General features: G+C 36.6%; 1 protein-coding gene across 5 annotated transcripts in view; it reads right to left on the bottom strand.

Annotated features, from left to right (window-relative positions):
* Nucleotides 1-25,334, bottom strand: part of Ube2d3 (ubiquitin conjugating enzyme E2 D3) — a 30,730-nt gene extending 5,396 nt beyond the window's left edge. Inside the window, exons 1-6 of one of the 5 annotated variants that reach the window (XM_005325742.5) lie at nucleotides 25,184-25,334; nucleotides 23,719-23,873; nucleotides 6,044-6,107; nucleotides 5,908-5,939; nucleotides 1,204-1,281; nucleotides 83-188 (exon numbers count right to left, since the gene is read on the bottom strand). In XM_005325742.5, the coding sequence (XP_005325799.1) occupies nucleotides 83-188; nucleotides 1,204-1,281; nucleotides 5,908-5,939; nucleotides 6,044-6,107; nucleotides 23,719-23,742 (304 nt within the window). In that variant the 5' untranslated portion in view covers nucleotides 23,743-23,873; nucleotides 25,184-25,334. The other 4 variants (XM_078021867.1, XM_078021866.1, XM_005325741.5 and 1 more) reach the window with 4 other exon arrangements.
* Between the last annotated feature and the right edge of the window lie 2,202 nt (nucleotides 25,335-27,536).

Raw genomic sequence — 27,536 nt, 5'->3', positions numbered from 1 at the left:
GTAAGGAGATTTAAGGATTAAACTCCCAGTAATTATTAGAACATCAGAGTAGCTCAAGTTTATTATACTACAAGTATTTTACCTTTAGAAATAGTTAAAGCAGGAGACCATTGTGATCTTAGAATATCAAGACAAATGCTGCCATTACTGTTAATATTTGGATGATAAATTCTTGTTGTAAATGCAACCTAAAACAAACAAAAAAACCTAAGTATTTTATCCAAATAAAAACAAGCATTCTGAACTTAAAACTTTAAAAGGCTTAAAATATTTCAAAGTGAATCAATACAACTTAATTTATGTACATAAAATTACCAAAAATTATCAAAACTGACTTTTACATTCTGACCATGAACCCCAAGTGATTCCTTCTTTTAATCAAAATTAAAAATATAACTTTGGGGCAAAAAATTTCATTGCTGAAAAGTTCTGAAGATTAACCGTTTTTAATTTATTATTGAGTAGTGGAGATTTAACCTAGGGGCAACTTGCCACTGAACTATATCCCCAGCCTTTTATTTTGAGACATGTCAAATTGCTTAGGGCCTTGCTGAGTTACTGTGGCAGGCTTTGAACTTGTAATCCTACTATCTCAGACTCCTGAGCTCCTAAGATTACAGGTGCATACCACTGAGCCCTACTGTTTAACTTTGATGTTACCATGTTAAGTGTAAAGGAACACAAAGATATTTAATACTCATTAAAATATAAAGTTTTGGTATAACCAAAACTTACAGCTCATTTAAAATCAGTGATACATGTACATATTGAACTTTGCATTCACTGTACATAATAAAAATTTGAATATCACAGAGATATTTCAGAAGAATTGTACCACTGTTTATCTTTAAGCAACTCTTAGTCACATAGTGAAACCAAAGTAATGTGAAACTGCAATGCATTATGTGCACATATGAAATTGAATCTGTTTTTACAAGCCAATAGGATCAATAATCCAAATCAGTGTATCAAGGAAACACTTCCACATGGTATATTTGAATCTGCAATATTAATGACAAAGCAAATTGTATACCCATTTATAAAGTTCAAATCACTCCAGCTTTTTAAACTAAACACCATCTATTATATTCAACTTTAATTATTCTTATTCAAGCTCAGCCTCAATCACATAGAACTCTATTTCCATGAATGCTCGATTCCTCTAAAACAAAGCATAAATCTTTATTAGGGGAAAATACTTGCCTTAGGTGGTTTGAAGGGGTAGTCTGTAGGAAAATGAATTGTCAAAAAGAATACACCACCTTGATATGGGCTGTCATTCTGTGAAGAGAAAAACATGCTTAAAATTAAAAAAAAATTTAAATAATATTAAATAATACTACCTATTCTTTACATAGAAATGAAATCTAAATTATTCCAAAAAAACTCAGTTCATAGTAATAAAAAATATAAAATCAAAATTACTATATAGTGAATCCTATTTAAATCCCATTTTACAAATTTCCAGAGTATTGGGAAAAGGTATCCAGAAACACTAATGTTCTAGATCCAAATTCTCATAAATGAAAAAGTACACTTAACAATAATAAAGCTTACAAACAGTATCATGTACTGGTCAGACTACAGAAATTAGAAAGCAAAATGTTAAGTGTGTTAAAAAAGCAGACAAAAACAATTTTTTTTTTTTTTTTTAAATTTGAGACATGGTCTCATCAAGTTGTCCAGGCTGACCTCAAATTTCCCACCTCAGCCTCCTGAGTCCCTGGAATTATGGGCATACACCAACCAACACACTTTTATCAGGCAAATAAAAACTTTCATAGATCCAACACTTTTAGAATATAGCTTATCAATTCCAACTCCTCAGAAAAATAATTATTAACTCCCCACTACACATTAGATATGTGAAAAGATCACAGAAAATGATTTTTTAAAATCTTGACAGACTTAAAATTCTGTTACCAAGACCCGTAAAGTACACATAATAAAATGTTATAGATATGAAATGTGAATGAAATACACAGGGGGTTCAAAAGAAAGAAGTTAATTATTGGTGAAGAATCAGGTTCAAAGAAATGTATAACTCCCGCTGGGCACAATGGTGCATGCCTATAATTCCAGTGACTTGGCAAGCTGAGGCAGGAGGATCCAAAGTTTGTGGTCAGCCTCAGCAATTTAATGAAACCGTGTTTCAAAAATGGCTTGGTGACAGAATGCCCCTGCGTTCAATACCCAATACCACCACCAAAAAAAACAAAAAACAAAAAAAACAAAAACAAAACAAAACAAAAAAAAAAACAGAAAGAAAGAAAGAAAATTGGACAACCAATGAAAGCAATAAAAGAGTAAGCTACCATTGAGTCCTATAAAATTTAATTAAAAAGACCTACAATAACAAAGCAATACCCAGGAATAGTAGGGGAAATAAATAAAATCAAAACCACCATTTATTTGGCCCAGTTATCCCATTCAATATATACCCAAAGAACTTAGGTGCCCTTCAATACATTGAATGGATAAGAAAATATGATGTGTATACATACATAATGGAATATTACTCAGCCATAATAAAAAATGACTTTTGCCAGTAAGTGGATATAACTGGAGACTATCATGCTAAGTAAAATAAATCAAAAAAACCAAAGGCTGAAATGTACTCTGAGATATGCCAGATACTAAAACAAAATAAATGAGGGTGGAGAGAAGAATAGAAATTCACTGGATCAGACAAAGGAAACTGAAGAGAAGGGAGGGGGGATGAAAATAGGGGGGATGAAAATAGGGGGATGAAAATAGAATGAATCAGACACAACTTTTCTATGTTCATATATAACTACATCACCAGCGAAATGCCACATCACGTACAACCACATGAATGGGATCCTAGTTAGAATGTAATACTCCATATGTACGTATGTCAAATGACACTCTACTGTCATGTACATCTAAAAATAGCAAATAAAATGTATAAAAAGGGGAAAAAAATTCAAAGCAAGGCACCCAAAATATAACAAATTTGTTAGATGAGCATATCTTTGTTAAATAATATGGCTATATTATACAGCATGTAGAAAATAAGTTTTTACTATATAATTAACTAATAATTTTGTGATGGTCCTACATACTAAAGTTTTCTCAAAACTTCATTTCAGATGATCTGTTTAACTTTCATTTTCCAGTTTCACACAATCAAGGGTTATGTCTGACTGCTTCTGAACAAAGAACTCAATGACGCAATTTAGGCAAAGCCAAATTTCATTTTACTTGTTTAAAAAAGAAAAGAAAAAGCAGCTTAGCATTTCCATGTTATGTTACATTAAAATTCCACCACAAAGAGGAAAAAAGCAAAACAGACTTAAAGACAAGGCTATATTAAAAAAAGAGACAGGAACTATACAAGAAAAACAAAACAAAAACAAAGGAAGTAAAAGAAGGAATACTTTGATTATTGTAATCTTAGAAACAGAATTTATATTCTATCTTTTCTGTATAATCCTTCTATCCCGTTAGTTCTAGTTGCTGCTCCCCTGGTGTCTTATATTCCTAGAGATCATTTTTTGCTTCTAACTCCCACCCACATATATTTTGCACGCTCTCGAAGTTTCCCTTAGTGTCATATTAATTCCTTGGCATTCATTCAAATGTCTATTCAATCTACTTGGTATCTCATCACATACACAAAACACAAACTCCTGATCTCTTCAACACTATTTTTCCTATCAACAGTAAATCACAATAGATACCTATAAACCAGGATCTCGCAGTTGATTATTCCTTTCATCTGACTCATTCACAGTAGTTACCCAGTCCTATAGAACTTCAAAATTTCTTGAATTTGCCTCTCCTTTTCGCCTATGCCCACTGCCACTATCTTAGTTCAAGATGTTAGTACTGGTATTTCTGCTATTATTCTGGCTTCCTTTCCAATTATCTCTGTCCTAGTGTTAAAGTGATTCCATTATATCTCCTATTTCTTTCCCTTATTTGAAATGTTATTCCCAATAGTCAATACATTAACCCAATTTGCTGGCTATTTACTAATTACAATAATCTATCTTATTTAATACTTATACTTCCCTCTTCTACTATATTACAATAGGATCTTTAAAGAGTAGGGTAAAAACTGGGTTGTAGTGTATGCCTATAATCCCCAGGAACTTGGGAGGCCTAAACAGGATGATCCCAAGTTCAAGGCCAGCCTCAGCAATTTAGCACAGCCCTAAGCAACTTAGTTGAGACTGTCTCACAATAAAAGTAAGAAGAACTGGGAATGCAAAGCTGTGGTAAAGTGCCTCTGCAGAATCCCCACTATCAAAAAAAGAAAAAGGAAAATTTCACATATAATTAACCTTTGTAAAAAGTGACATAATACATTTAAAATTGATCTTTATGGATCAGTAAAATAATTCTTATGGACAGATTTTACTTCAGATGGCTTTTGTAGTTACACTCAAGCTAATATTCAGACAGTTCTATCTTTTATAACTGTCACAATTAGATGGAGGTTAGTGTGGTTCTCCAAATACTTTCAAATATATCATTTTCTGCCAACTCCACTTCCAATTGAAGAAAAAATTAGACATGCAGATATTAGAAGTAAATTTCTTCTCTTTGTATGAAGTCTCATTGGTAACTACCCTTAATATAGTACAAAAAATTCAAACATTTAAAAAACCACTTAACTAGCAAGGATCGGTCAAATCTTTCAAAGAATTTTAGTTTTTATCGGTATCTGTGATTCTTAATTATATAACTTCTAATGATACAGAGCACTTCTCGACTAAAATTCAGCAGCTACTCTTTACTGAAACTTAAATTACATGCTACATTACTGAGAAAGAAATCTTTAGTTCTATGATACTACCATTACCTTAACTGACCTAAAAAGTACTCTGAAGCAAATGTGATTTTGCTACTATCTAGTTCTCCCAAGCAAATCCACAATTTGTGGATTACTATGCTACCACACTGCCTGCTTTATTGTTTTGGTTCACAAATACAAATCATATAGGGTAACCGTAGTCAAAAAATAAGATATTATTTACATTATAATGTGATACTGTCATAAGATGCATTCAGAAACCAAAACAAGGCACTGATGCATTCCACTCTAAAGATACAGTTAACTATTTAAAAGCTGACATCGAAATTTGTGTGCTTGCTTACATAGAAACATATATATGTTTAATGACCATTTTCCCATCTAGCATATTACTGGCGTTAAATAAAACTAGGAAAAGGAAATGGAAGCAGAAAGTTTTCAGTATAATATACAAGAAACTTAGAAAGTTCCTTCTATGTTAAGGGGGAAAAATGTTAAGAATTTGTGGAAGATACAAGCTTAATCTTAATCTTAACCCAGGATGTTTTAGTGTGCTTTAATATTCTGAAATTCTTAGATGGTATCTATAATTCTGAATATTCAATTATCCAGCCTATAGATTCTTATCAGGATAGAAAGGAATTCTGCTATATTCAGAATATCACTTTCTGCCTAATATTTTCAAATTTGTATGAGACTAAAATTCTGTAAGAAATTGAATATAAAAATAATACAAGTAAGCTAGATTCCTGGCAACCACAGGAACAGGGCAAGATATTTGAGTAACAATTCATAATAGAGACAGAGCCAGTAAATTGTCTAAGTAATAAGAAGTTCAATGCCAGTGCTTCACATTGCTATGAAGGAAAACCGAAATTAAGGCAAAGAGAGATTTGGTAGATCCAAAGAGATGCTATACTCTACAAAACTGAACACAGGGATACACAATGTACATGTAACAAGTACAATATTCTATTTCTTTTAAAAGTAGTACAATTATGGTATAACCAAACCAGAATACACTACATAATAAAATAAACCTATGAACTAAATTTAAAAATTTATAATCAGACCGATGCTGAATTTTCAATTATAAGCAAAACTTCAAAAGTCTTAATACTTACAGGTCCCATAATTGTGGCTTGCCAATGAAACACTAGAAAAGGGGGGGAGAAAAAAACTCTTTAGCATCATCCCAAAATACAAAAGCTTTTTTGAAGTTAGTCATATTAAAAAAAAATTAATTTAGAAATTACTTACTATCATCCCCAACTGGACCTGCAGAACATTGTGCTGGAGGGTCACGGGCCAAATCACTAAGTTCCTACACCAAAACAGAAAATTGTCATGTAATTTTAATTTAAGGAGACTGAATCCAGGCGTGGTCTACCTCTGAGTTAAATTCCAGGCCCCCAATTCCAACTTTAAAATTTTATTTTCACACAAGTTCTCCTAAATTTCTTCAGTGGCAAAGAACTCCCAGTCCTCCTGCTTCAGACTCCAGAACACTGGTATTACCAGCATATGCCACCATCCCTGATTTCTTAGCGAGGTCATTCTTTTAAGACAATGCAATCACAATTATGAAATACTAATCTATTAGGAGAAATAAAACATAAGTAACCTTAAGTCTGATTCCTAGAACATGGTAAGCATATTTATGTAACAGACACATGCTGAAACATTTTGGTTAGGGTTCATAAAAGTATTATATACTGATATAAATTTTTTTTTAGTGTTGATGGACCTTTAATTTACTCATTTATATGTGGTGCTGAGAATTGAACCCAGTGCCTCACACATGTGAGGCAAGCACTCTACCACTGAGCCACAACCCCAGCCCCTAAAATTTTTGTTAGAAAAAGAAATCAGCTTTTGTTTGTATTTTTTTTTTTTTTAGTTTTAGGTGAACACAATATCTTTATTTTTATGTGGTGCTGAGAATCCAACCACATAACCCAGTGCCCTACACATGCCAGGCGAGTGTGCTACCATTTGAGCCACACATCCCCAGCCCCCAAAGCTGATTTCTTACAAATCTCTTAACAGCTTTAAGAACCCAGACAAAGCAGAATTGAACATCAAGACCAGATCAGAGGCCCTTTTATTTGTATTAAATCCACAGTTCTTCCTCAATCATACTTGCAATTACAAAATCCACCAACTCCATTTTCCACTTTAAAAATCTCACAAAAGCCAGGTCTGGTGGTACAAACCCATAATCCCAAATACTTGAGAGGTTAAAGCAGGATGATTGCCAAGTTCAACGCCAGTCCAGGAAATTTAGCATTTCTGAAAATAAATTAAGGGCTAGGATGTGAAGAGCACTCTTATGAAGAGCACCTGTCATGCACAAGACCTTGGGTTCAAATCTAAACCTCCCCCAGACCCCCCAAAAAAACCCAACTGAAAAAACTCCACAACCCTCATTACCTTCACCCCCCCCTTTTTTTGAGGGTGAAGGGTACCAGGGATGGATCTCAGGGACATTCCAACCACTGAGCCACATCCCTAGTTCTATTTTGAATTCTATTTAGAGATAGGGTTTTTCACCAAGTTGCTTAGTGCCTGGCTTTGAACTTGAGATCCTCCTGCCTCAGCTTTCAAAGCCCCAGGGATCACAGGTAATATGCCACCGGTCACGCTCATTACATTAACCTTTTAACTATTCCTAAAATTCTCTCTAGAATAACTACTTCTCTAGCATGTGTGAGGCCCTGGGTTTGATCCTCAACACCACATTAAAATAAAGAGGATATCGTGGTTCAACTAAAAAATAAAACATAAATAAATAAATAATAAAAAAAAAGGACAAGGTCAGGAGCCAACAAAGACAACAACAACAAAAACCTAAAGAGCTAGAAAGCCAAAGAAGTTCCTAATTTTTTTTTTCTTTGTGCTGGGGACTGAACCCAGGGCCTCACACCTCCTAGGAAAGCACTTTTCATTAATACTTTTAAGTACTTTCAAATTTTGTATGACACTAAAATTCTGTAAGGAACTAAATATATCCTCAGTCCAAAGGAATTTTTTTTTTTTTTTAAAAGAGGGTTGCAGTGGATTAATGTTGCTCACACAGCCTCTTCAAGCCTTCCTAAGCCTCCCAAGTATAGTAGCTGGGATTCCAGTGGCACACCACCACACACAACCCCTAATTTTAAAAGATAAAGAATAATCTGTCCTGCAACAATTTAATGTTATTGATACATTCACAACTCTTAAATGTTTAATCTTCTCTTTTACTTAATCTATCAGAAAAATTTATTCACTAAGGACAGGAATCAAACTGCATAGAAATAAATATACATATTGATTATATTTTTTCCCAACTCTGATCTTTGATAAAACACTTGTACATCCAGCCCTGTATTTATTATAACCCCATGTACTAGACATATAAAAAATGATGATTCCTAGCCCTCAGATGTGAAAGTTTTACCATGTGATCAATTAATGCTTTAAGCCATCTGGTTTACATTTTGTTCTAGATTTTCTTTTTTAACATAGCTATAAGCTACATTCAAATAAGCCAGAGTGAGTTTAGTAGATATTCACTTTGCAGTCCTATAGATTCTACCTTGTCTTCATCCATTAGAAGATTCTCAATGGCCAGAGTTCTAACATAAGCTCAAATGTGCAAGATTAGAAAACTTCTTTTCCTGGTTATTTCAGATTAAAGATAAACACTTCCTCCTTTTTAAGGATAGAATACAGGGCTCACTGATAACAAAGTAGACCCACTACAAAGGACTTATCAGCCCACTCCTCCAGCCTTTGGTAAATGGAAGTATGACACTGCTATTTTTTCTGCTGGTTACTTTGAGTTTAATACCAGTCAGGTATGCTAGGTAGTGGCCTCTGAACGGAGAGTTGGCAGGGTTATGAGTAAACATGGGAATAAATGAGAGGGTGAGCAGCCAGCCTCGCCTGACTAGTCATAAAGCTCTTGCTCAGTATAACAACTATTTCATTATTCCAGTAATAATGTAACTCTAAAACAGGTTTGGTGGTGCAGGCCTGTAATTCCAGCAATTTGGGAGGCTGAGGCAGGGAACTTAGACAATGTCTCAAAATAAAAAGGATTGGGATGTAGCTCAGTTGGAGAGAGCCGAGTTCAAAGAAACCCCCACAAAACAAACAAGAAACCCTACAATTCTGTATTCCTTAATTGTGATCATATATATATATAAAACTATGGCTGCTATGTTGACTACATCTGTAGAACAACAGTTATACAAATAACTTAAAGGATTGGGGATGTAGCCAGTGGTACAGGATTCAATTTTTTACTACCAAACAAAAACAAAAAACCCTAATTTTATTGTGAATCAATTATAATGCAAATTTAACATTTTTTAAAAAAAATTTAGATATTCTCTTAAATTAAAAGAAATTTCAGAAGACTTATTCATGGGATTAGGGGTGGTATATACCAACAAGAAGAAATGCAATGCTTGCCAAAAATTCACAATTTAATATATACTGAATGAGTACACCATAAAATATGTGAAAATCTGCTGGTGAATACAAATCCTAACAGTTTCAGTTGTCTGAAGAGCTCCTATATAAACAGACATAAAGGCCCCACCCATTCTGGCACTGACTTCAGGGGGAGATAAATAAAATTTAGAGGATTAATTTTTTTTCAGTATCTGTCGGCAATCTTTAAAATAGGCACTCAATAAACTTGATATAAAAAAACCCCACTTTTAAGCATGTGGCAAATTGGAATAATTGAAGAAAGCTTCAAAACTAGAGGATGTTTCAAATTTTTCCTTACAAAACTGAGAAACTAAATAAAAGATTCAAGAGAATACAAGTCTATAACTGTGCTTTAAATATTTCAATTTATGGGAAAGCTCTATTGTTAGAGCTCCTATTTTAACTGGTTAAGTTTGTATTCTATACCAGTATGGAATAAAATTGAGATCACTTATAATATAAAATTCAAACTGGGTGAAACATTGATAAGAATGAAGACTAATTATAGAATGGTTTTGTTATAGAAAAAAATCTTTGCCAAAGAAAAGCATTCTGAATGCAAATGTTAAAGCATCTGAGCTAAAATAGTAATTCCCACACTTAAAAAAAAAAGAGACTATTCTCCATTTAACAGGATATGTTCTAAACTTATTTTCTTTTGCAAAACTGGTTCTAGAGACAGGAGTCAATAGAGGATATGAATTTAAACTTTACTAGCCTCCAAAGAACTGCCATCTTCATCACATTAACAGATGAATATTAAACAGCTAACAATTTTTTAAAAAATACCTATTTAATAGTTCTGCCCCCCCAAAACAATTTGATCAATAGAATATTTAAGAAACTATACAATTCAACAATATTGGGATTATAGGTATGCACCACCATGCCTGGCCTTGAACTATTTTTGTTGAAGGATTCGACAGGGAAAGAGTAAGGGATGATGTTGCCCATAAGATTTATTGGCCTGCACAAAGAAAGCATGAAATCAGCCCCAAGTAAAATGTTCAACTTCTTGTGTAGCTTAAATAGAGATAACACTGAAAGACAGCCAAGTGAAGAGTTAATTAGAAAATTACATACTCTTTAGGTTGGGGAGGACAGGCTAAAAATAAACATTATCACTATATAAATATTACAAATCATTAGAATTGGTGAGTGTGTTCTGGATTTACAGAAAAAAGTCCTAATAGTAAATTCTTAATTCAATATTAAGAAATGGATCTGGCACCCTGAAAATTAAAAGTAAAAACAAAAAACAAACTTTAGGGCTGGGGATGTAGCTCAAGCGGCAGTGCGCCTGGCATGCGTGCGGCCTGGGTTCAATCCTCAGTGCCACATAACAAAGATGTTGTGTCCGCCCAAAACTAAAAAAATAAATATTAAAATTCTCTCTTAAACAAACAACAACTTTAAAAAGCAGTGATCAAACTATATCTAGTATGAATAGTTCAAGTAAGTACAACTTTGCTACAATAAACATCACAGGAAGAAAAGAACAAATATCTTTCTTTTTAAAAAGGGGAAGAACAGCCCCTAATGCTCAACATGTAAATATACTCTCAAATATTCAAGATACTAAAAATTTGAAGAAAATTCATTCCAAATACTTCTAATTTTTTTTAAGAAAAAACTAAATGCTTCACTTTCAAAAAATATTATATACTAGATAAACAAAATAGTAAATAACTGCCAAACCACCACAGGTAGATTAACTCTATGTGTAATGTTTGGAACCAGAAGTATTTTGATTCCATATTTTTGAACATCTTCCCTAAACATAACACATTTAGGAGATGGGTCCCCTCCCAAGTCGGAACACAGAATTCATTTACTTTTCATGTATATTTTATATATATATAAACTTATGGGTAATCTTATACATTATTAGTGATACCTGCATTTTGACTGTAACCTATTACATGAGATTGGGTGTGGAATAATCCACTTGGTGTCATCATGTGGTGCTTAAAAAGTTCTAACTTTTAGAGCACTTCAGATTTCTAATGCATAACCTGCATCATCAATAAATGGGTTCTTATAGGCTAGATCATGTCCCATAGCATTCATCTGCCAACCCTATGATCACCCAAACCTTTATTAAATGGCAATCTATTTTAATATCATCTACAAACATCATACCATCTATAAAGTCATATACTTTGTTATAGATTGGGCAACTTTACTTCCCTCTTTATTTATGGAAGCAAATGAAAAACAAAATCCATTTTAAGGTTAAAAAGTTATCTCCAGGGCTGGGGTTGTAGCTCAGTGGTAGAGCGCTTGCCTAGCATGTGTGAGGCACTGGGTTCGATTCTCAGCATTGCATATAAATAAATAAAGGTCCATCAACAACTAACATAATATTAAAAAAAAGCTATCTCCAAATCAACTTATTCCCCTTTTCCATACAAAGGATAAAAATACAAATTTCAAAGTATATTATTAAAATCCCAATGCATTTTACATAAACATTGCTAATACTCAAAAGACAGCATTATGAAGTAAAGACATGAGTATATGTCCCACCACATAGTATCAGTCTAAAGTCTCACTTGTAAACAAACTCAGGACAACTATTTCTTCATCTATAAAATAGGAATGTCTATTTTAACAGAAGTTTTGAGACAATGAGACTTAAAGCACTGACCTAACACATAATGCACTTAACAAGCAGACCCTATATACACTGCCTATCTAAAAGGTAAGATTTCCTGGGTGAAGCCCACAACTAACTTTATTCAAAAAGAGCAAAACCTGTTTTATACACAGACCACAAATACTAGCCATAGCTCATTTAAATCTTTGGGCCATGTGATAAATCATTAGGTTGAGCTGTCTAAAATGCCTGCTAAGCATCTAAATGCGTATTACTACAATCAGTGTGAAAACTATTGACATTATTCAAGTTCTTATATTTATTTACCAAGTTACCTATTTAATAAGCATGTTTGAAACAATTAAAAAGCCTTAAGAAAAACATTTAGTAATATTTTTATATTTATTTTTTAGTTGTAGTTGGATACAAAATATTTTATTTTTTAAAATATATATATATTTTTAGTTATAAGTGGACACAATGTCTTTATTTTTACTTTATGAGGTGCTGAGGATGGAACCCAGTGCTTCACACATGCTGGGCGAGTGCTCTACCTCTGAGCCACAACCCCAGCCCCAGTAATTTTTAAATAAAATAATTTAATGATGGTTTGGCCCAAATACCGGAAATAATTTCATTCATTATAAACACTAAACGTCATATAAAGCTGAACTAAAATATGTGAACATACTATACATACATTTGAATTAAGAACCCTAAAAAATTATTCAGAAATAATTTTCTTGCACACTGACATTTATGAATAACCATGAGTGCTAGCATTATCATTCCTTTAGAATACAAAGTATAATTTCAGATAGTTAATGCTATCTGAATTTATCAGCTATTTATTCTCATAATTTTAGGCTCATTATTTTCTAAATACCTTATTTTCCAAATTCTCAATGTTCAAGTCATATCTGAAGTAATAGATGTAAAATTAAGCTAATAAACATGTATTTAAATACACTTTAAATTCAACATAGAAAAATAACCTAGGTAAAATGTACTAAGGCTCAAAATAAAATGTCTTTTAAATATAAAACAGCTTTTTTAGACCTTATCACTTTTCTCTCTTGCCTTTTAAATAGTGGCCGATGATAATCCAATGATATGCCAGTGCTTACCTTGGAGATATCAAATAGTTTTCATGACAATATTATCCCCAGAGAATGAGCAGAAGGGAAAAATAAATCATTACAGATATTCTTCGTTGTAGTTTTTCCCTTTCTCCAAATGTGACTGTAGTCCTGGGTGACTGGTCAGTCAATTATTTGGACACAACAAACCAAAGAATTTTACATCCTCGGCTTTGGTGAATAGTTTGGAGAGTACATAAAGTCTGGACAATGACCAAATTGTCTTTGGTCTATGCCTATAATTTTCCAAACAAAATTTTCCTTCTATAATTTGGAGCTCTAAGGATGTCATCTCATCAGAGCTACAGGCAGACATGTGCACTGGATCTACAGGGGGAAGCCAATTGCAAAGAAAAAGGGACTGCCTGGGCAACAGAGAAAACAAAGCAGACTTGGCATAAAGATGTGCAATAAGTCCCTGCAATTGTAGGCACTAGTTCCTACAGCTATTCCTTTGATCATTAACCACCATTAAATTTCCTTCTAATAAGTCGCTTATTTAATCTCGGTTATACCAAGAAGGAGGAAAAATAGAGCAGGAAAAGAGTGCTACCTGGCACCCTTTACCAAGTAGTTAGATTTTTTTTTTTTTGCTAAAACAATGTAATGTTTGAGTATTGCTAGAAACGTGTAAGAAATATAAATGAAGCAAAGTCTCAAAATGTAATTAAGAGGAACAAGAAGTCAGGCACCTTGGCTAATAAACAGTTAGCTTTCTACCACAGAAACTAAAGGTTAATTTAATTCCACTTCTGAAATGAAAAGTGCAATATTAACCTATGAACTAAAATTTTGCCATGAAATCATTTATTGATTCATATGAACATTGCCTTTTGGGCGCCAAGCATGTTAGGCTTGAAAATACTAAGGTAAGTAAAATAATGAACAACTTACCTCCTCAAATAAACTAAACTAAGCTAACAAAGCAAAAGAAAAAAATATGCATAAACATGCTACAAGCTTAAAATAACAAATATACAAATGCATTCTAAATTCTGAAAAGGTAACCAGTAATTTTGCCTGGTTTAAAATAGTGACATTTCAGTTGGGTTGACAGGAGGAACAAGCATATAGTCAAAGAAAAAAAGCAAAAGCAAAAGCAGCATTAAGCTGAGAAACTGAAGTCAAGGGTATGGAAGCACAGATTTAAAAAATTTGCCTGAACAAGTATTATAGTTTGATAAACCACAGACACAGAACACAGTAAAGGAATGGTTAGAAAGGTTGATTAGGGATGAAAAAAAAGTTATATCAAAGACTACTCCAAAGGCAAATGGAAGACACTAATAAAGACAAATCAGGTTTGAATTTTTAATGTACTGGCCATAGTACACGAGAAGTGTTTCTTTTTAAACTTTTAAATTAAGTCATGTCCTAAAGCACCTGCGTAGATGCTTGATCTAAAATTTAACACTTTTATTGTACTTCCTTTATGTTTTAAGAGGGACAGTAATGAGGTCTTCTAAAATACCTCTCAGATCGGCTTCCCCTTTCTCAGGAATAAACAATCTCAATTTCTGGGGGGTGGGGAGTGGTGGTACTGAGGATTAAAACCTTCAAATGCCAGACAAGCATTCTACTACTGAACTACATCCCTAGCACTTTCCCCCCTCCTATTTCTGAGACAGGGTCTAAGTTGCCCGCCTGGCTTCAAATCTGAGATCTGTCCTCCTGCTTTACTCTGTTTAACATTACAGTCCTTTGAAAATGGAAAGGAACAACTGAGTTTGCCTGTAGGACACATTGCTTCAGTAGAACCACATGTAATATTCGCCAGACAACTCAGAAAATAGAGACTAAGTTTCAAAAAGGCTCCATTCTCCATAGGCTCCACATTGAAGACATATTTAAATATATATATATAATATTAAAAAAAGAAAGCCAATTAAGAAAACAATTTTATATTCCATTGTTCAAAAGAGAACTATTTGAAGAAGTTGAGAACAATTTCCAATGAAGCATCTTTTCAAATAATTTTTAAAGACATTAGAGTTTAAAATTTTCACAGGCTTACTAACAACAACAATTTACAAAATTATCTGAAGAACTGAAATTGCCAGCTCACTGCTCCAGCAGATGGTGAGTGGCTAGGTCCAGAAAGAACAGCTCTCACATGGCACCTGTAAAATTTTCATACTCTGCTGACCATACCTCCCCCAAGAAGAAGAGCATTATTCAGATGAGTTCTTTGCTAACTATTAAGACCACTCAAACAAAGTTAGTATGGAGACTAACCAACTCTAGTTGTTATTGCTTCACTCATCTTGAAGGAACACTAAAAATGACCAACAAAATACAATTAGGGTACAATGCTAAGAAACTGTACTGCTTATAAAAAGAAGATAACTCTTTCCCCACAATGTTCTTTTTAGAGAAATTTTCTCATTTTAGGACCAGCTTTCTGTCTGAACTACTACTTCTAAAATTTTCGGCACAACCCGATGTGAGAATCCAGCCCTTTTTACCCCTTTGGAAAAATGCTACCTCCTTTTAAAAATCTGAAAGATCTAAAGAAAAGTCATAAATCACTCTACCTTTTTCTAATCTAGGTTATGATCCTCAAAGCTCTCATGTGTTCTTAGTTCACCTCAACAGATTCACAAATCTCAACTGTCTGCCTATTTCCTGAAGACCTGGTGGACAGCCTGGCAAAAATCAAGACTGAATTCAGCAGATTTGTTCACCAACAAAATCTATTTGATGGGCAACCAACAGGTACAACTTATTCTCATATGGACATATACGTTTATAAAAGTAATGGATTTCACCACATTTTTATCCTGAAAACATTTCTTTCGTGGGATTTCTACGAGAATGTATATAAACAGTTTAGAGGAAGAGATTTCCTGTGATTATGATGGGATGCAAGATCTTTGATTTCCGGAAGCAAAATATAAACAGGCTGACAGACATTGAACTAAAAGTCTAAATATTATGCTATGTTTTGTGCTTCTCTACTCTATTATTTCTCTTATTCAAGGATGCGTGGCACTAGTAGTTATGTGACCAACTATAGACCATAAGAATAGCAGGCCAAGCTACTGAAAATATTAGTCTATCCTAGGCAACTTAGCAAGACTCTGACTTAAAAAAAAAAAAAGGAAGGGAGGAAAAGGGGGAAAAAAAGTCCCTATTAAAGAGCTTAATAATCAGACATACAAGAATTATTTGTGAATCATGAAGCTATAAAGCAGCCATGTCAGGTAAGCCTTTATTAAAACTTAATGCCTGTCATTTGAGTTTCTTGAGCATTTACAGATTTACTTTCAATGACAAACATTATTTGTATATCAGATCAACATAACCCAAAGACATTGATGAAAACCAAGTTTCTATCATCAACCCTGCTACTGAAGTATAATTCTGCAAACAACATCCTCTCCAAAGTTCTATCATTTCCTCAAAGCTTATCAAAAGTTAAGTGATACAATTATAGTGGTAAGACCAAGTTTATGGACTCTTTCCCTACTGCCAGGGTGCTCCACAATCATTTGTTATCCTAATTCTATGCTATCCATCTTGCACTTCACTTCATCAAAGGACTGAATGAGGTCGTGCAGATTTCCCATCAGCACTTTTACCATTACTGAAAATTAATTTTTTAATTAATTTTCTATTTTTTTTTTTTTGGTACCAGAGAACGAACCCAAGGAGCAGTCCACCACCGAGTCACATCCCCAGCCCTTTTTTGTATTTTATTTAGAGACAGATTCTTGCTGAAATGATTAGGGGGCCGCTATATTGCTGAGATTGGTTTTGAACTTGTGGTCATGCTGCCTCAGCCTCACTAGCCACTGGAATTACAGGTATGCACCACAGCACCCAGCAAAAATTAATCTCTTGTATTAAGGAGTCATTTTTTTCAGAAGTAAATTTGACTTGACTTAAAAACCACTTTTCTGATTCAGTACTAAAACAGCCTTTAGCTGGGTGTGGTGGTGCACACCTGTAATCCCAGTGGATCGGGAGGCTGAGACAGGAGGATCACCAAGTTCAAAGCCAGCCTCAGCAAAAGTGAGGTGCTGAGCAACTCACTGAGACCCTCTCTCTAAATACAAAATAGGACTGGGGATGTAGCTTGGTGGTTAAGCATTCCTGAGTTCAATGCCCAATACCAAAACCAAAACCAACAGCCCTTACCTCAAAGCTTTATGCTGGATCAAATGAGGGTATGTATGAGAACAAAGTGGAATACATGCTGTGATAAGGAAATTTTGAAATTTAAGAATTTACACTCAGCTGACCATTCAGCAGTCAATAAATGCTATAACTCAGACAGGTGCAATGGTACACACCCATAATCCCAAAGAATAAGGAGGCTAAGACAGAGAATTTCAAGTTTGAGGATAGCCTCGGCAAATAAGTAAACTTAATGAGATACTGTCTCAAAACAAAAAAGGGCTGGGGATGTAACTTGGTGGTAAAGTGCCTCTGGGTTCAATCCCCAGTACCAAAAAAAATAAAAAATTAAAAATTTTTTTAAAAAAATCAAAAGCTTTAACTGTTCATGTAAAGATCAAATTTCATAATTTTTATTAGCTTTTAATGAAACTTCTGTATTTCATATATAAGAACAAATATCCAGGAAGGAGGACTTCTCAGAAATATATGGTTACTAGCAGCTATTTCTACAGGATACTTAGCAAAAACTCTTTAAGATAATAACAATTTTCACAGAACTACTGATTTCAGAAACACAATATTCAGCCCCTTTAAAATTTTTGGGGGGGCTGAGGTTGTGGCTCAGTGGGAGAACGCTCGCCTAGCACACATGAGGCACCGAGTTCAATCCTCAGCACCACATAAAAATAAAGGAATTGTGTCCACCTACAACTTAAAAATATATATATAATTTTTTGGGGGGAGTGGGAACTGGAGATTTAATTCAGGAGTACTCGGCCACTGAGCCTCATCCCTAGCCCTGTTTTGTATTTTATTTAGAGACAGGGTTCTGAGTTGCTTAGTGCCTTGTTTCTGCTGAGGCTGGCTTTGAACTTGTGATCCTCTTGCCTCAGTCTCCTGAGCCACTGGGATTACAGGCATGTGCCACCTAGCCTGGTTAAAATCCATGTTATTTGTAATTTCTTCTGAGAAATCCTGAAAGTTTCTTTTATCTTAGGGATTAATAGGTTCTGCACAATGTCTCATTATATCACTGATGAGGCATCAACTTCCGGTTTAGTCCTAATTATAGGTCAGATAAATTCTATTCATTAGACAAGATACCAAGAATGGCTTGAATGAATAATACAATTTTCTTTCTTTAGATCACCCTGAAGGTAAGTCACTTTATTCAAGCTAGGCCTGGTGGAATGCATTTGCAGTCCCAGTAAGAGAGGACTGTGTGAACCCAGGAATTCAAGGTCAGCCTGGGTAAACAGAGAAGACATAGTCTCCAAAAACAAAACAAAAACAACAATAACAAAAAAAAACCCACCAGTCTTATCTGGATTGGACCAAGATAGTTAGGTTCTAAGTCAAAGATAGGTTCTAAGCTTTACTCCTTGAAACCTAATAAAGCACTTCACGGACATGAAAACCCAAAAATAATCATCAATTTAGTGGTAGAAAATATGCTAATTATACATTAGCCATATTATAAAAAGGTTAGGATAACATAAATAAATACCTTGAAACAAGTTAACAAAGAAATTACGAATCACCAACAAGATCCCAAAGGTTAAACAGGACAAATTCAGCCATGAAAATTTGGGTCAAAGTCTCTGAATGATACAAAGTAAGATTAAGATGAAAGTGTAGTTGGAAGATACAATTCAGATGTTTGAACAAGGCATAAAAATACTTCACTGAAATCTCAGTAGCTCTGAAGGCTGAAGCAGGAAGATCACAAGTTCAAAGCCAGTCTCAGCAACTCAGTGGATAAGTGTCCCTGGGTTCAATCCCAGGTACCAGAAAAAAAACAACAGTTCATTGAACTTTTCCCCTCCCCATATAATAAGGCCAAGACACTGTTCTGAGAATAAATCTTATTAAGAAAACTGGCTAGTAAGACATTAATGTATCTGATAATTATACTATTCTATACTGATGTAAGATCATTGCTATGGCCACAAGACCAAATCAAGACAAAATTTCCAGTTAGAGAATAAAAACAGTTTAATTTTGTCAATTTCAAAACACTGATTTGTTTTGGCAAGGGGAATCAAGTACTTGTAAAAGAAAAGCCACACAATGATAAAGTAACAATGATAAAGTAGTACAGTAGTTTAGATAAACCTATCTTTAGTAATAAGCAAACCTTGTGTGAACATCAAGATTCCCCTTAACTTCTTTTAAACATTACTAACACGTTGCTGAAAGTGAAGTTGTACAAAGTTTATGTTTGTTTTCTCCAAAGAGATTCTCCTGAGTAACGAGTCTTCCTCATTTTTCATCCCCTGGGACTAGATTATCATGCCCAACACTGATTAAGCATTAAGCCCCAGTTAAGTATTGATTAGATTATTATCCCCTACAACTGGGGTTCTTAATTCAGAATAAGAGGGGTTTCAGCATTACCCAGAAATCATTTCAAAATTGTCTGTTTTCAGACAAAATGATTCAGTTAAGCTCAAAACTCTATGTAGCTATTTTTTAAAAACTGAGCATTCTGAAATTAAAATCCAACTGTTAAAACCCACAAGTACAACAACAACATACAGTCAGATTTGTATACACTAATAGAAGCTCTATTTTAAAACTAGTACAAAAGTCAATCTAGGATTTAAGAATTTGAACATTTAGTTTCTTCAACAGAAAGAAATCATTATAGCAAAATGCTTTAGAAAATCCTCAAGAGTTTTATCTTGGATAACAAGTTGCACCTGAACTTAGAACTGACATACAGTTTTACCCAATGCTAGCAAGAGTATTCAACTTTACATCTATGTGATTAACAAAAACTAGAATTAGTAGCAGATGAGCCACAAGAATGAAAGAGAAGGATAGTATCAGCCACCATTTTTCAAATTAAACAATGAGGTTATTATATGATCACATCACTCAGTTAAGCACCTATCCTGCATAGTAAGCCAGCTGTAAAACCACCTTAGGACCATATAAAAGAAACATTCTCAAGTGTATCCAGCTTATAGACTGGTTGAGGACAGAAAGTGTATTTTGCTCACTTTAAGATGCCTCTAACACTTAAGTGGCACGTGGAAGTTTCTAGCACTTAAAAAATTAAACTCACTCCTTTCATATATTCTTTTTTTTTTGGTTTGTTTTTGGGGGGGGGCGGGAATTTTTAAATTTTTTTTAGTTTTTGGCGGACACAACATCTTTCTTTGTATGTGGTGCTGAGGATCGAACCCGGGCCACACATATGCCAGGAGAGCGCACTACCACTTGAGCCACATCCCCAGCCCCATATATTCTTAATACACCAATCAGTTATAACTAGTTATAGTAGTGAAATCCCATTTTTTTAAATATCAAGTGGATAAGAGAAGCTTACTTCAGGTGGAAATCTGATTTGAACCTTAGTTACTAGCTGCGGGACTAGATAAGTAACTTAACCTGTCTCTGTGCCTGTTAACCTCATTCATAAAATGGAGCTAATACTCAAAGTTAGAAAAAGTTCAATATATAGTAAAGGCTTTTATCAGTAGCAGGTATTTGCAAAGTAAACCTTTTAAAATGACAAAACCCAATATATCATTCACAAGTGCAGTGGTTAAGAGAACACTAGAGAACCAAATGACCTGGGTTTTGATCCCAACTCTGCCACATATGAAATTAGGCGCTTTCCCCTCTTGGCGTCTGTGCCCCCCGTTTTCTGATTTCAAAATAGAGATACAAGTGCACTACTTCCTTATTTTAAATTGGTTAAAACAAGTTTTGTTTCAAATAGTTATAACAGTGTAAATTATGAAAACATGAGTTTTTCTTTTAGGTTTGGTTCATGTTCGATTTTGGGTAAAATTTACCAATATCCTCAAAACATGTATACTGCAGTTATTTTGTTTAATGGGAGTGGTACAATTACCTATGGCCCCAAACACCAATCATTTTGGAGTTCCCACTTTTTTGATTTTCACTGCCTAATAGACCTACTTATGACCATAATACTGGTTGGTACAGGTAAAAATTATAACAAAAGATAAAGGGTAAGATTATTTGATTGGTCTAAGAATAGCCATTCTAAAAAAAATCATACTGAAGGAAAAAAAATTGTTCTATGGCTTGATCAAACAAATTATTGAAGATTCAAAGTATTCCAATAATATATTCGTGAAGAATATAAACATACCTCAATATCTGTCTTGGGGCACTTCAGATACAAATAAATTCAAAGTAGGTGAAAGCACAACAAAAATCATACTGATACCAGTGGTTAACTTGATTCCTTAAGAGGAAGGTTAAAAGAAAAAGAAACCCCTTCAGAATTATCCCCTCAATAAAACTTTTTGGACCTGGGAATATTTTTTAAAAGCTTCACATGTGGTATATCAAACCACAAACAAGTTAAAACTTTCTACAGGTTGGATCAACCATGTCCCAGAAACACTGGTTCTCCAATTTGGAAAGTGTTTTATGTCAAGATTCAGTCTTATATAATTCTTTATAATAGTCTGAACAAGAGATAAGCTGGTATTAATTGCTAGACTAGAAATCAGTTAAAAAACAAAACCAAACCTGTTTATGTGAATTATACACTGATATTAAAAAGCAGTAGTATTCTTTTGTAACTATTAAGAGTGACATGCCAGAGGCCTGTTCAAAGCCACATAGTAACCCATGTGTCCTCAAAAATACCTAGACACTTAAGATTTCTTTTTACTGCTGGCATCCCAGTGTCTAGAACAGTGCCTAGAAATCTATTAGGCATACAAGAATTTATTGTTAATATATAACAAGTACCCATCTAATAAAGACACATGGATAAATCTGCTCGGAGCTACAATTCTAATTGAAGCATTTCTCCTCAATGGTCACTCTCTACCATTATGTTACTGCCTCTCTAGAGTTTTTAAATCATTAAAGTAGTGTCACAGCAGCTGGGTATCACCTGTAAAAGAAAAAAAATCAATGAGACCTTCCTTCAAAGTGTTTTATTCCACACGGATAAAAATGTGAGATTATTCTCCACTGTAGTGGCCTGAACTAATTGAAGACAAAAAATTTTGATTTGTACTGAATATTATGTTCTCAAGTATGCTGTAAAATAAAACTAGGATCCTATGTGAATTTGCCCTCTGGTCACATAAAGGTTATTGTTTAAAAACAATCTTTAAAAGTTTTAAATCCTAAAAAGGTCTTCTTCCTTTCCTTTGCTATCATTTCAAAAAACACAGGTATTCTACACCAACCCATAGTGACAATACCATTTCAGCATTAGTTATCCTAAGAGTTAAGATGTCAACTTTCATCAAACAGCAGTTTTGCCAATCAAACTCCAAAGTTATATTTAGTAAATGCAAATTAAGCAGCACTGAGCCTGTTTTGGTAAAGTCAAATCCTTGCCATTCCTTCTGTAGAATTCTCTTTATAAAGTATCCTATCAAAACCAAAGTTTTATCCTAAAACCTCCCCTTGTGTCCTATCTTCTAGTAAGGCTGAATTTATTCCATGACATTTTTTTCAAGTTAGCTGTAAATACTCCACCCTCCCGATTGTGCAAGAACCAAATACAGCACACATACACAAGTTACACAAAAGGTAAACACAGTCTGAGAGTATGAATTTAAGTAAATTTCGAGAAGTGGGTCTCAGAGCAGGGTTCAATCCGATATAAAACTTAACAAAGAATATTATTTCATATTATTACGAAAGGAGATGCCGGAAAGGGCCTGAACCAGTTAAAGCAGCCGCCATCTTAAAATGCGGGACAGAAGTTAGAGCAAGAAAATGAGACTAAACCACCGGAGGTGGAGGTTCCGCTCACCCCCAGAGCTTTGAGAAATCCTTTTCTCAACTTAGATCGATAATTTACTATCAAACCACATTTCAAGCAGCGAAACAATCCTTCTTATGGCTGTTATTAAATGGGCAGAGGCAAAAAAATAGGTACACCTAGTTTCCCTTTACTGCCATCCCCCCTTCCAAGCCAAAAGAAAAAAGGAGCTTCCAGAGGCTTTTACATCAGTTCCCGGTGCCTCGGAAAATTAGCTTCGGGTGCAAGCTGCAACTACAAACATAGGAAGTGGCAACACTGTGTCAGTCCACCTCCTCCCAACCCTACTCATTCTTGTGTAACCTTCCCCGAGTCGACCAAGTTTCATTCACTTCAGCAGGCCAGAGTTCCACCCTGACCCTCAGTAAAGTTCGGGACTCACAGCTCTCTTCATTTCTTAGTTTACTACCTTTTCTTTTCCCCTCGAGAAAGCCTAGAGCCTTTATCTTAGAACTAAAAAATTTTTGAAGAACCAAGAATACGAAGCATCGTGACATCTGCTGGAACGTCTCTCCGCAATTCCAACACCTTAATCGGACTCCGAGTAGAAAATCGAAGCGCCTCAAGTCTCTTTTTCTCGCTCACAATCAGCACCGATTCCAATGAGACATAGAATAACACCTCGCTTGCCACAGTGTTCTGTTCCCCAGTCTCAAACCTCATTTCATAAAGCATATCTTCGTTTTCCACCTCCCAATGAAAGAAGTAACCCCAAGAGGTATTTTCAGAGTTATACGTCCCTTCCACCCCCACGATTTCCTCCGGGCCCAGGTCTTCCTTTCCTCCCACGACCCCATTCCTTTCAGTCCCAACATTATACCTTATTAATCCGTTTCAGCGCCATAGTCTGTGCTTTTCGTCTGGCTCCTCACTATCTCGGTGTGTGCTCAAAGGTCCGGCCAAAACTCTTGATTATCCGGGCGGCGGGGAAGGATTGTCTCTTCGTCTCACACCGGCTGTGCCAGACACAGGCGCCTTTTTGCAAAAACGGAGCAGATCAGCACTTGCACTGGCCCCGGAGAGACCCTGAAGATTCCAGGTCCCTTAAAACGGTCGCGATCCGGGGTGGGTGGGGTGGCAAAGCCACCAACAGCCTCTATGCCGTGCTTCGGACCGAAGTGGGGGCGAGGGTGACGGGAGGAACGGAGGGGTGGCTACAAGTTTAACTTCCCGGTCTCTCCAAAGGAAGAGACCCGGGTGGGAGAGGAGGAAGCGTAGGAGAAAGGGGTGGGTGCGGGGCAGGGTCCGGAGCCCAGCAGAGGAGGAGCCGGGGCCTAGTCGGCGCTATGCCGGCGTCACTAGGGCAAAGAAAGGCAAGGGGGGAGGGGGAAACAGGAGTCTCCGGACTGACGCCGGGCTTCTTTCGGTTTCGGCTCGAAGGTTTGGCCAGGGTAGAAAAGGAAATGAAGGAATAGACTTAATGTGTGTTCCTCTCCCCGAAGCTATAGCTTTTCAGTGTCGCCCCTGACGCCACCGTACACTCCGCCTTCCAGCGCGCTCTCGCGCGCGCCCGCCTAGCCACCACCACCGCCACGCACCCGTGCTGCCCCCGAAGCTCCGGCTTAGGCGCGAGGACGCGCCCATTCCCCCTCCCCTTTAAGCAGAAGAGGCCCGGGTTTCTCCAGCCTCCCCGCCCTACCCCACCCAACCCAACAGGCTGGCCACTCAAGCCACCCAGGGCCCGTATTTCCCCTCTTACCCGGCCGGCCAGTGGGCCGGCCTCCCTTCCCTTCCCCTAGCTGTCCACACCCACGCGTACAGAGGGGCCGGGGCCTCCCTCAAGCTGCGGCCTCGGCCTCCTCCCCGCGCGGCAGCTGGTGCCTCCCCGGCCCTACGGGGCTCACGCGCACGACACAGCCACAAGATGTCCGCTCTGACGGAACTACTGCCAGCTGCCACGCTCCGCCCCTCCCCCCTCCTCCTGCCTCTTCACCGCCGCGTATCAGTCCGCCAACGCCGCCGTCGCGAGCACAGGATGAATCTAAGGGTGAAGGGGAACGGTTTACTTCCCACGTCCGGGGCGAGCGAATCTGTGCCACCCCCTTTCCTTGTCCTTTTCGGAACAGCCCCTTCTTACTAAACGGATCTGAGGTTGGACTGGGAGGGCGGGGGACGGAGGCGGGTCATGGGCTGAGGGCGGGGGGGGGGGGGGGGAGACGAGTGGCGGAAACAGACTCAGAGAAGCATCGAGAACCGGAAGGAGACCATGGGAGGAAGGTAATGAAAGCAGCAGCTGCGCGGTGGAGCCCCACGCCCCTCCCAACCTCGTCCCCTAGTTTCCTCACTTGGTATTGAGGAGGCGGATCTCGCGAGAACCTCGTGGCCGGCTAACCGGAGCTGCAGCTCTGCAATGACTTAAGGGCAGTTTTGTGCGCTCTTCCTGACTGGGTCCCGCCCCCAAATCACAAATTATCGCGAGATGCCCTGGGACGCCGGCTCGAACAGGGACAGGTCGCTGCCGGGGAAGCACCGCCCCTGAATGCTTATGCTGGTGGGAGGGAGAGGAAATGGAATTCCCCCGACTGATCTGAGCGCGCGCCGACACATCCCTCGCTCACGCGCCCAATCAGGAATGTGCGGTGGGAGGTACCAGGGATTAACTAGTAGATACCTTTAGTCAAGGTTGAGCAGAGTTTCTGAGGTTTCCGGTGGAACAGGTGAATGGTATTTACTCCCCCTGCTCTCGTGGGCTGGCTACCCAGCGAGAGGAGGCGCCTAGCAAAATAGAAACTGTAATTTAAAATAGACCCAGGCCGACAGCTGATAGCTTTCCCCGGTGCCGAAATTAGTGCATTTCTAACCCCAGGGGCTCAATACTGAGAAGAACAGGCCAGCTCGAATTCCAGAGTTACAGCAGCTTCGAAATCCTAATTATGAATTGAGTAGAGAGGGGAGGGTTAGGGGCGGGCCATTTCTACAGTACATCGCCACCACACGGCAAGGTTTAGATGTGAGAACAGGCTCAAATACCCCCCCCCCCTTTTCTCTTGCCATGTTTCAGTTTTTGAGCCAGAAAGTGGTGAAGCTCCAAGAAATCAGGTAGCGTTTTGGTTTAGAAAACCTTAATACATAACTGAAATATCGGCGAAAGGCGGGGGTGTGCAGATAGCAGTGGCCTATTCTGCTGGGTGTAAGGTACGAGTATTTTTGCTTTTCAGTGTATCTTTCGGGCAAAAACTAGTAGGACCTTAACTTTTTATCTGGGAATATAATTTAGGTGTAGAGCACTTGCTTACCGAGTTACGAATCTCTTGAATTTAAGCCCCAGAACCCTCCAAAATTATATATATATAAAAGTTGGCTGCTTGAAGCTTTTTAACACTCCTCAATGATCCTTTTACAAAAGGATTACATAGAAAAATACACCTGTTTTTAAAATATACTTGATTTAGAAAAACTATTGCAGAAAGTAATAAAAATTTCACAGGTTAGTGATAAATGGTCTAACATACTGTTCAAGTGAACATATAGTGAACTAGAGCAATTAAAGAGTGTTTCTCAAACTAATGTCAATAGAAGTCACCTGGAGTTTTGTTCAAAATGCGGATTTTGATTTAGTAGTAGGGGCTGGAGCCTGAGATTATGCATTTTAAACAAACTCCCAGGTGATGCGGATTCCTTCCCCACCCCCTTACCCGGATTTGAACTATTCTGTAAGTGCCCCAGTCATGGCCTACTGGATACCTCTGTCCCTTTCCTCTGTTCCTTCTTGAGTAATCTTTATTGTTCTCTCCTCTAGCTAGCCAATTCATGAGGTTAGGCATGAGGGTGAAGGGAGAAACTTAGGTTCTAAGTTCTTGCTGGTTGCTTCCTTATGTATGATATAGGTCTGGTTACTAATCTTCTATTTCTTCACCGCTAAACTAGATGTAATAATAACTATCCTTTCACGTGGAATTATTGTGTGGTTCAGATGTCATAAAGTTGTGAAAGGACCCTGAAGACTTCACAGTGTTGTATACATGTTAAGTTATTAAAGTAAATATTCAGGTATTAACTGGCCATTTTGTGAAATAAATGTATAATAGTAATAATAGGTATGGGTAAAATTTATGCAACTTTTACCAGGTATTGTGTTTATTAGCTCCCCTTTACAAATGAAGAAACTGAAGCATAGATTAAGTTTCTATCCTAAGTGATAGGAGGAGAATTTGAATTCATATGCTTAATTTAAGAATATTTCATAGAGTAACATGTTTTATATTTCTACTTTAAATGTCATCTGAATCTAACTTATTTCTCCTATTTCATTTTTTTAGAAGCCAGGGTACAAGAATAGTAGGAAACATTCCCATTTACCTAAGGGGAAGTCATAATATCCAGGGAGGTCCAAGAAGAAAAGCCCCAGAGAAACCAATTTGAGTTACCTTAATCTAAACAAGCTTCAGTATAAAGGTATGATGGAACATTACTGCTGTGGATTAACAGAGCACAATAGACTGGAAAAATTTGAGGTCAGAGTTCTTAACTTTTTTGTGCCTCAAACCACTTTGACAATCTGATAAAACTACCCCCATTTTCAGAATAATGTTTTATACGTGTATAAAATAAAATTCATTGTATTATATATAAAGAAAAACATGTGAAATACAGTTATCAAAAAATTAAGGAAAAACAAACTGTGAACATGTGCTTTAT

Source organism: Ictidomys tridecemlineatus, chromosome 9, assembly GCF_052094955.1.
Source record: "Ictidomys tridecemlineatus isolate mIctTri1 chromosome 9, mIctTri1.hap1, whole genome shotgun sequence".
Classification (NCBI taxonomy): Eukaryota; Metazoa; Chordata; class Mammalia; order Rodentia; family Sciuridae; genus Ictidomys; species Ictidomys tridecemlineatus.
The sequence above is the reverse complement of the archived record's forward strand: the minus strand, read 5'-3'. Positions and strand labels throughout refer to the sequence as shown.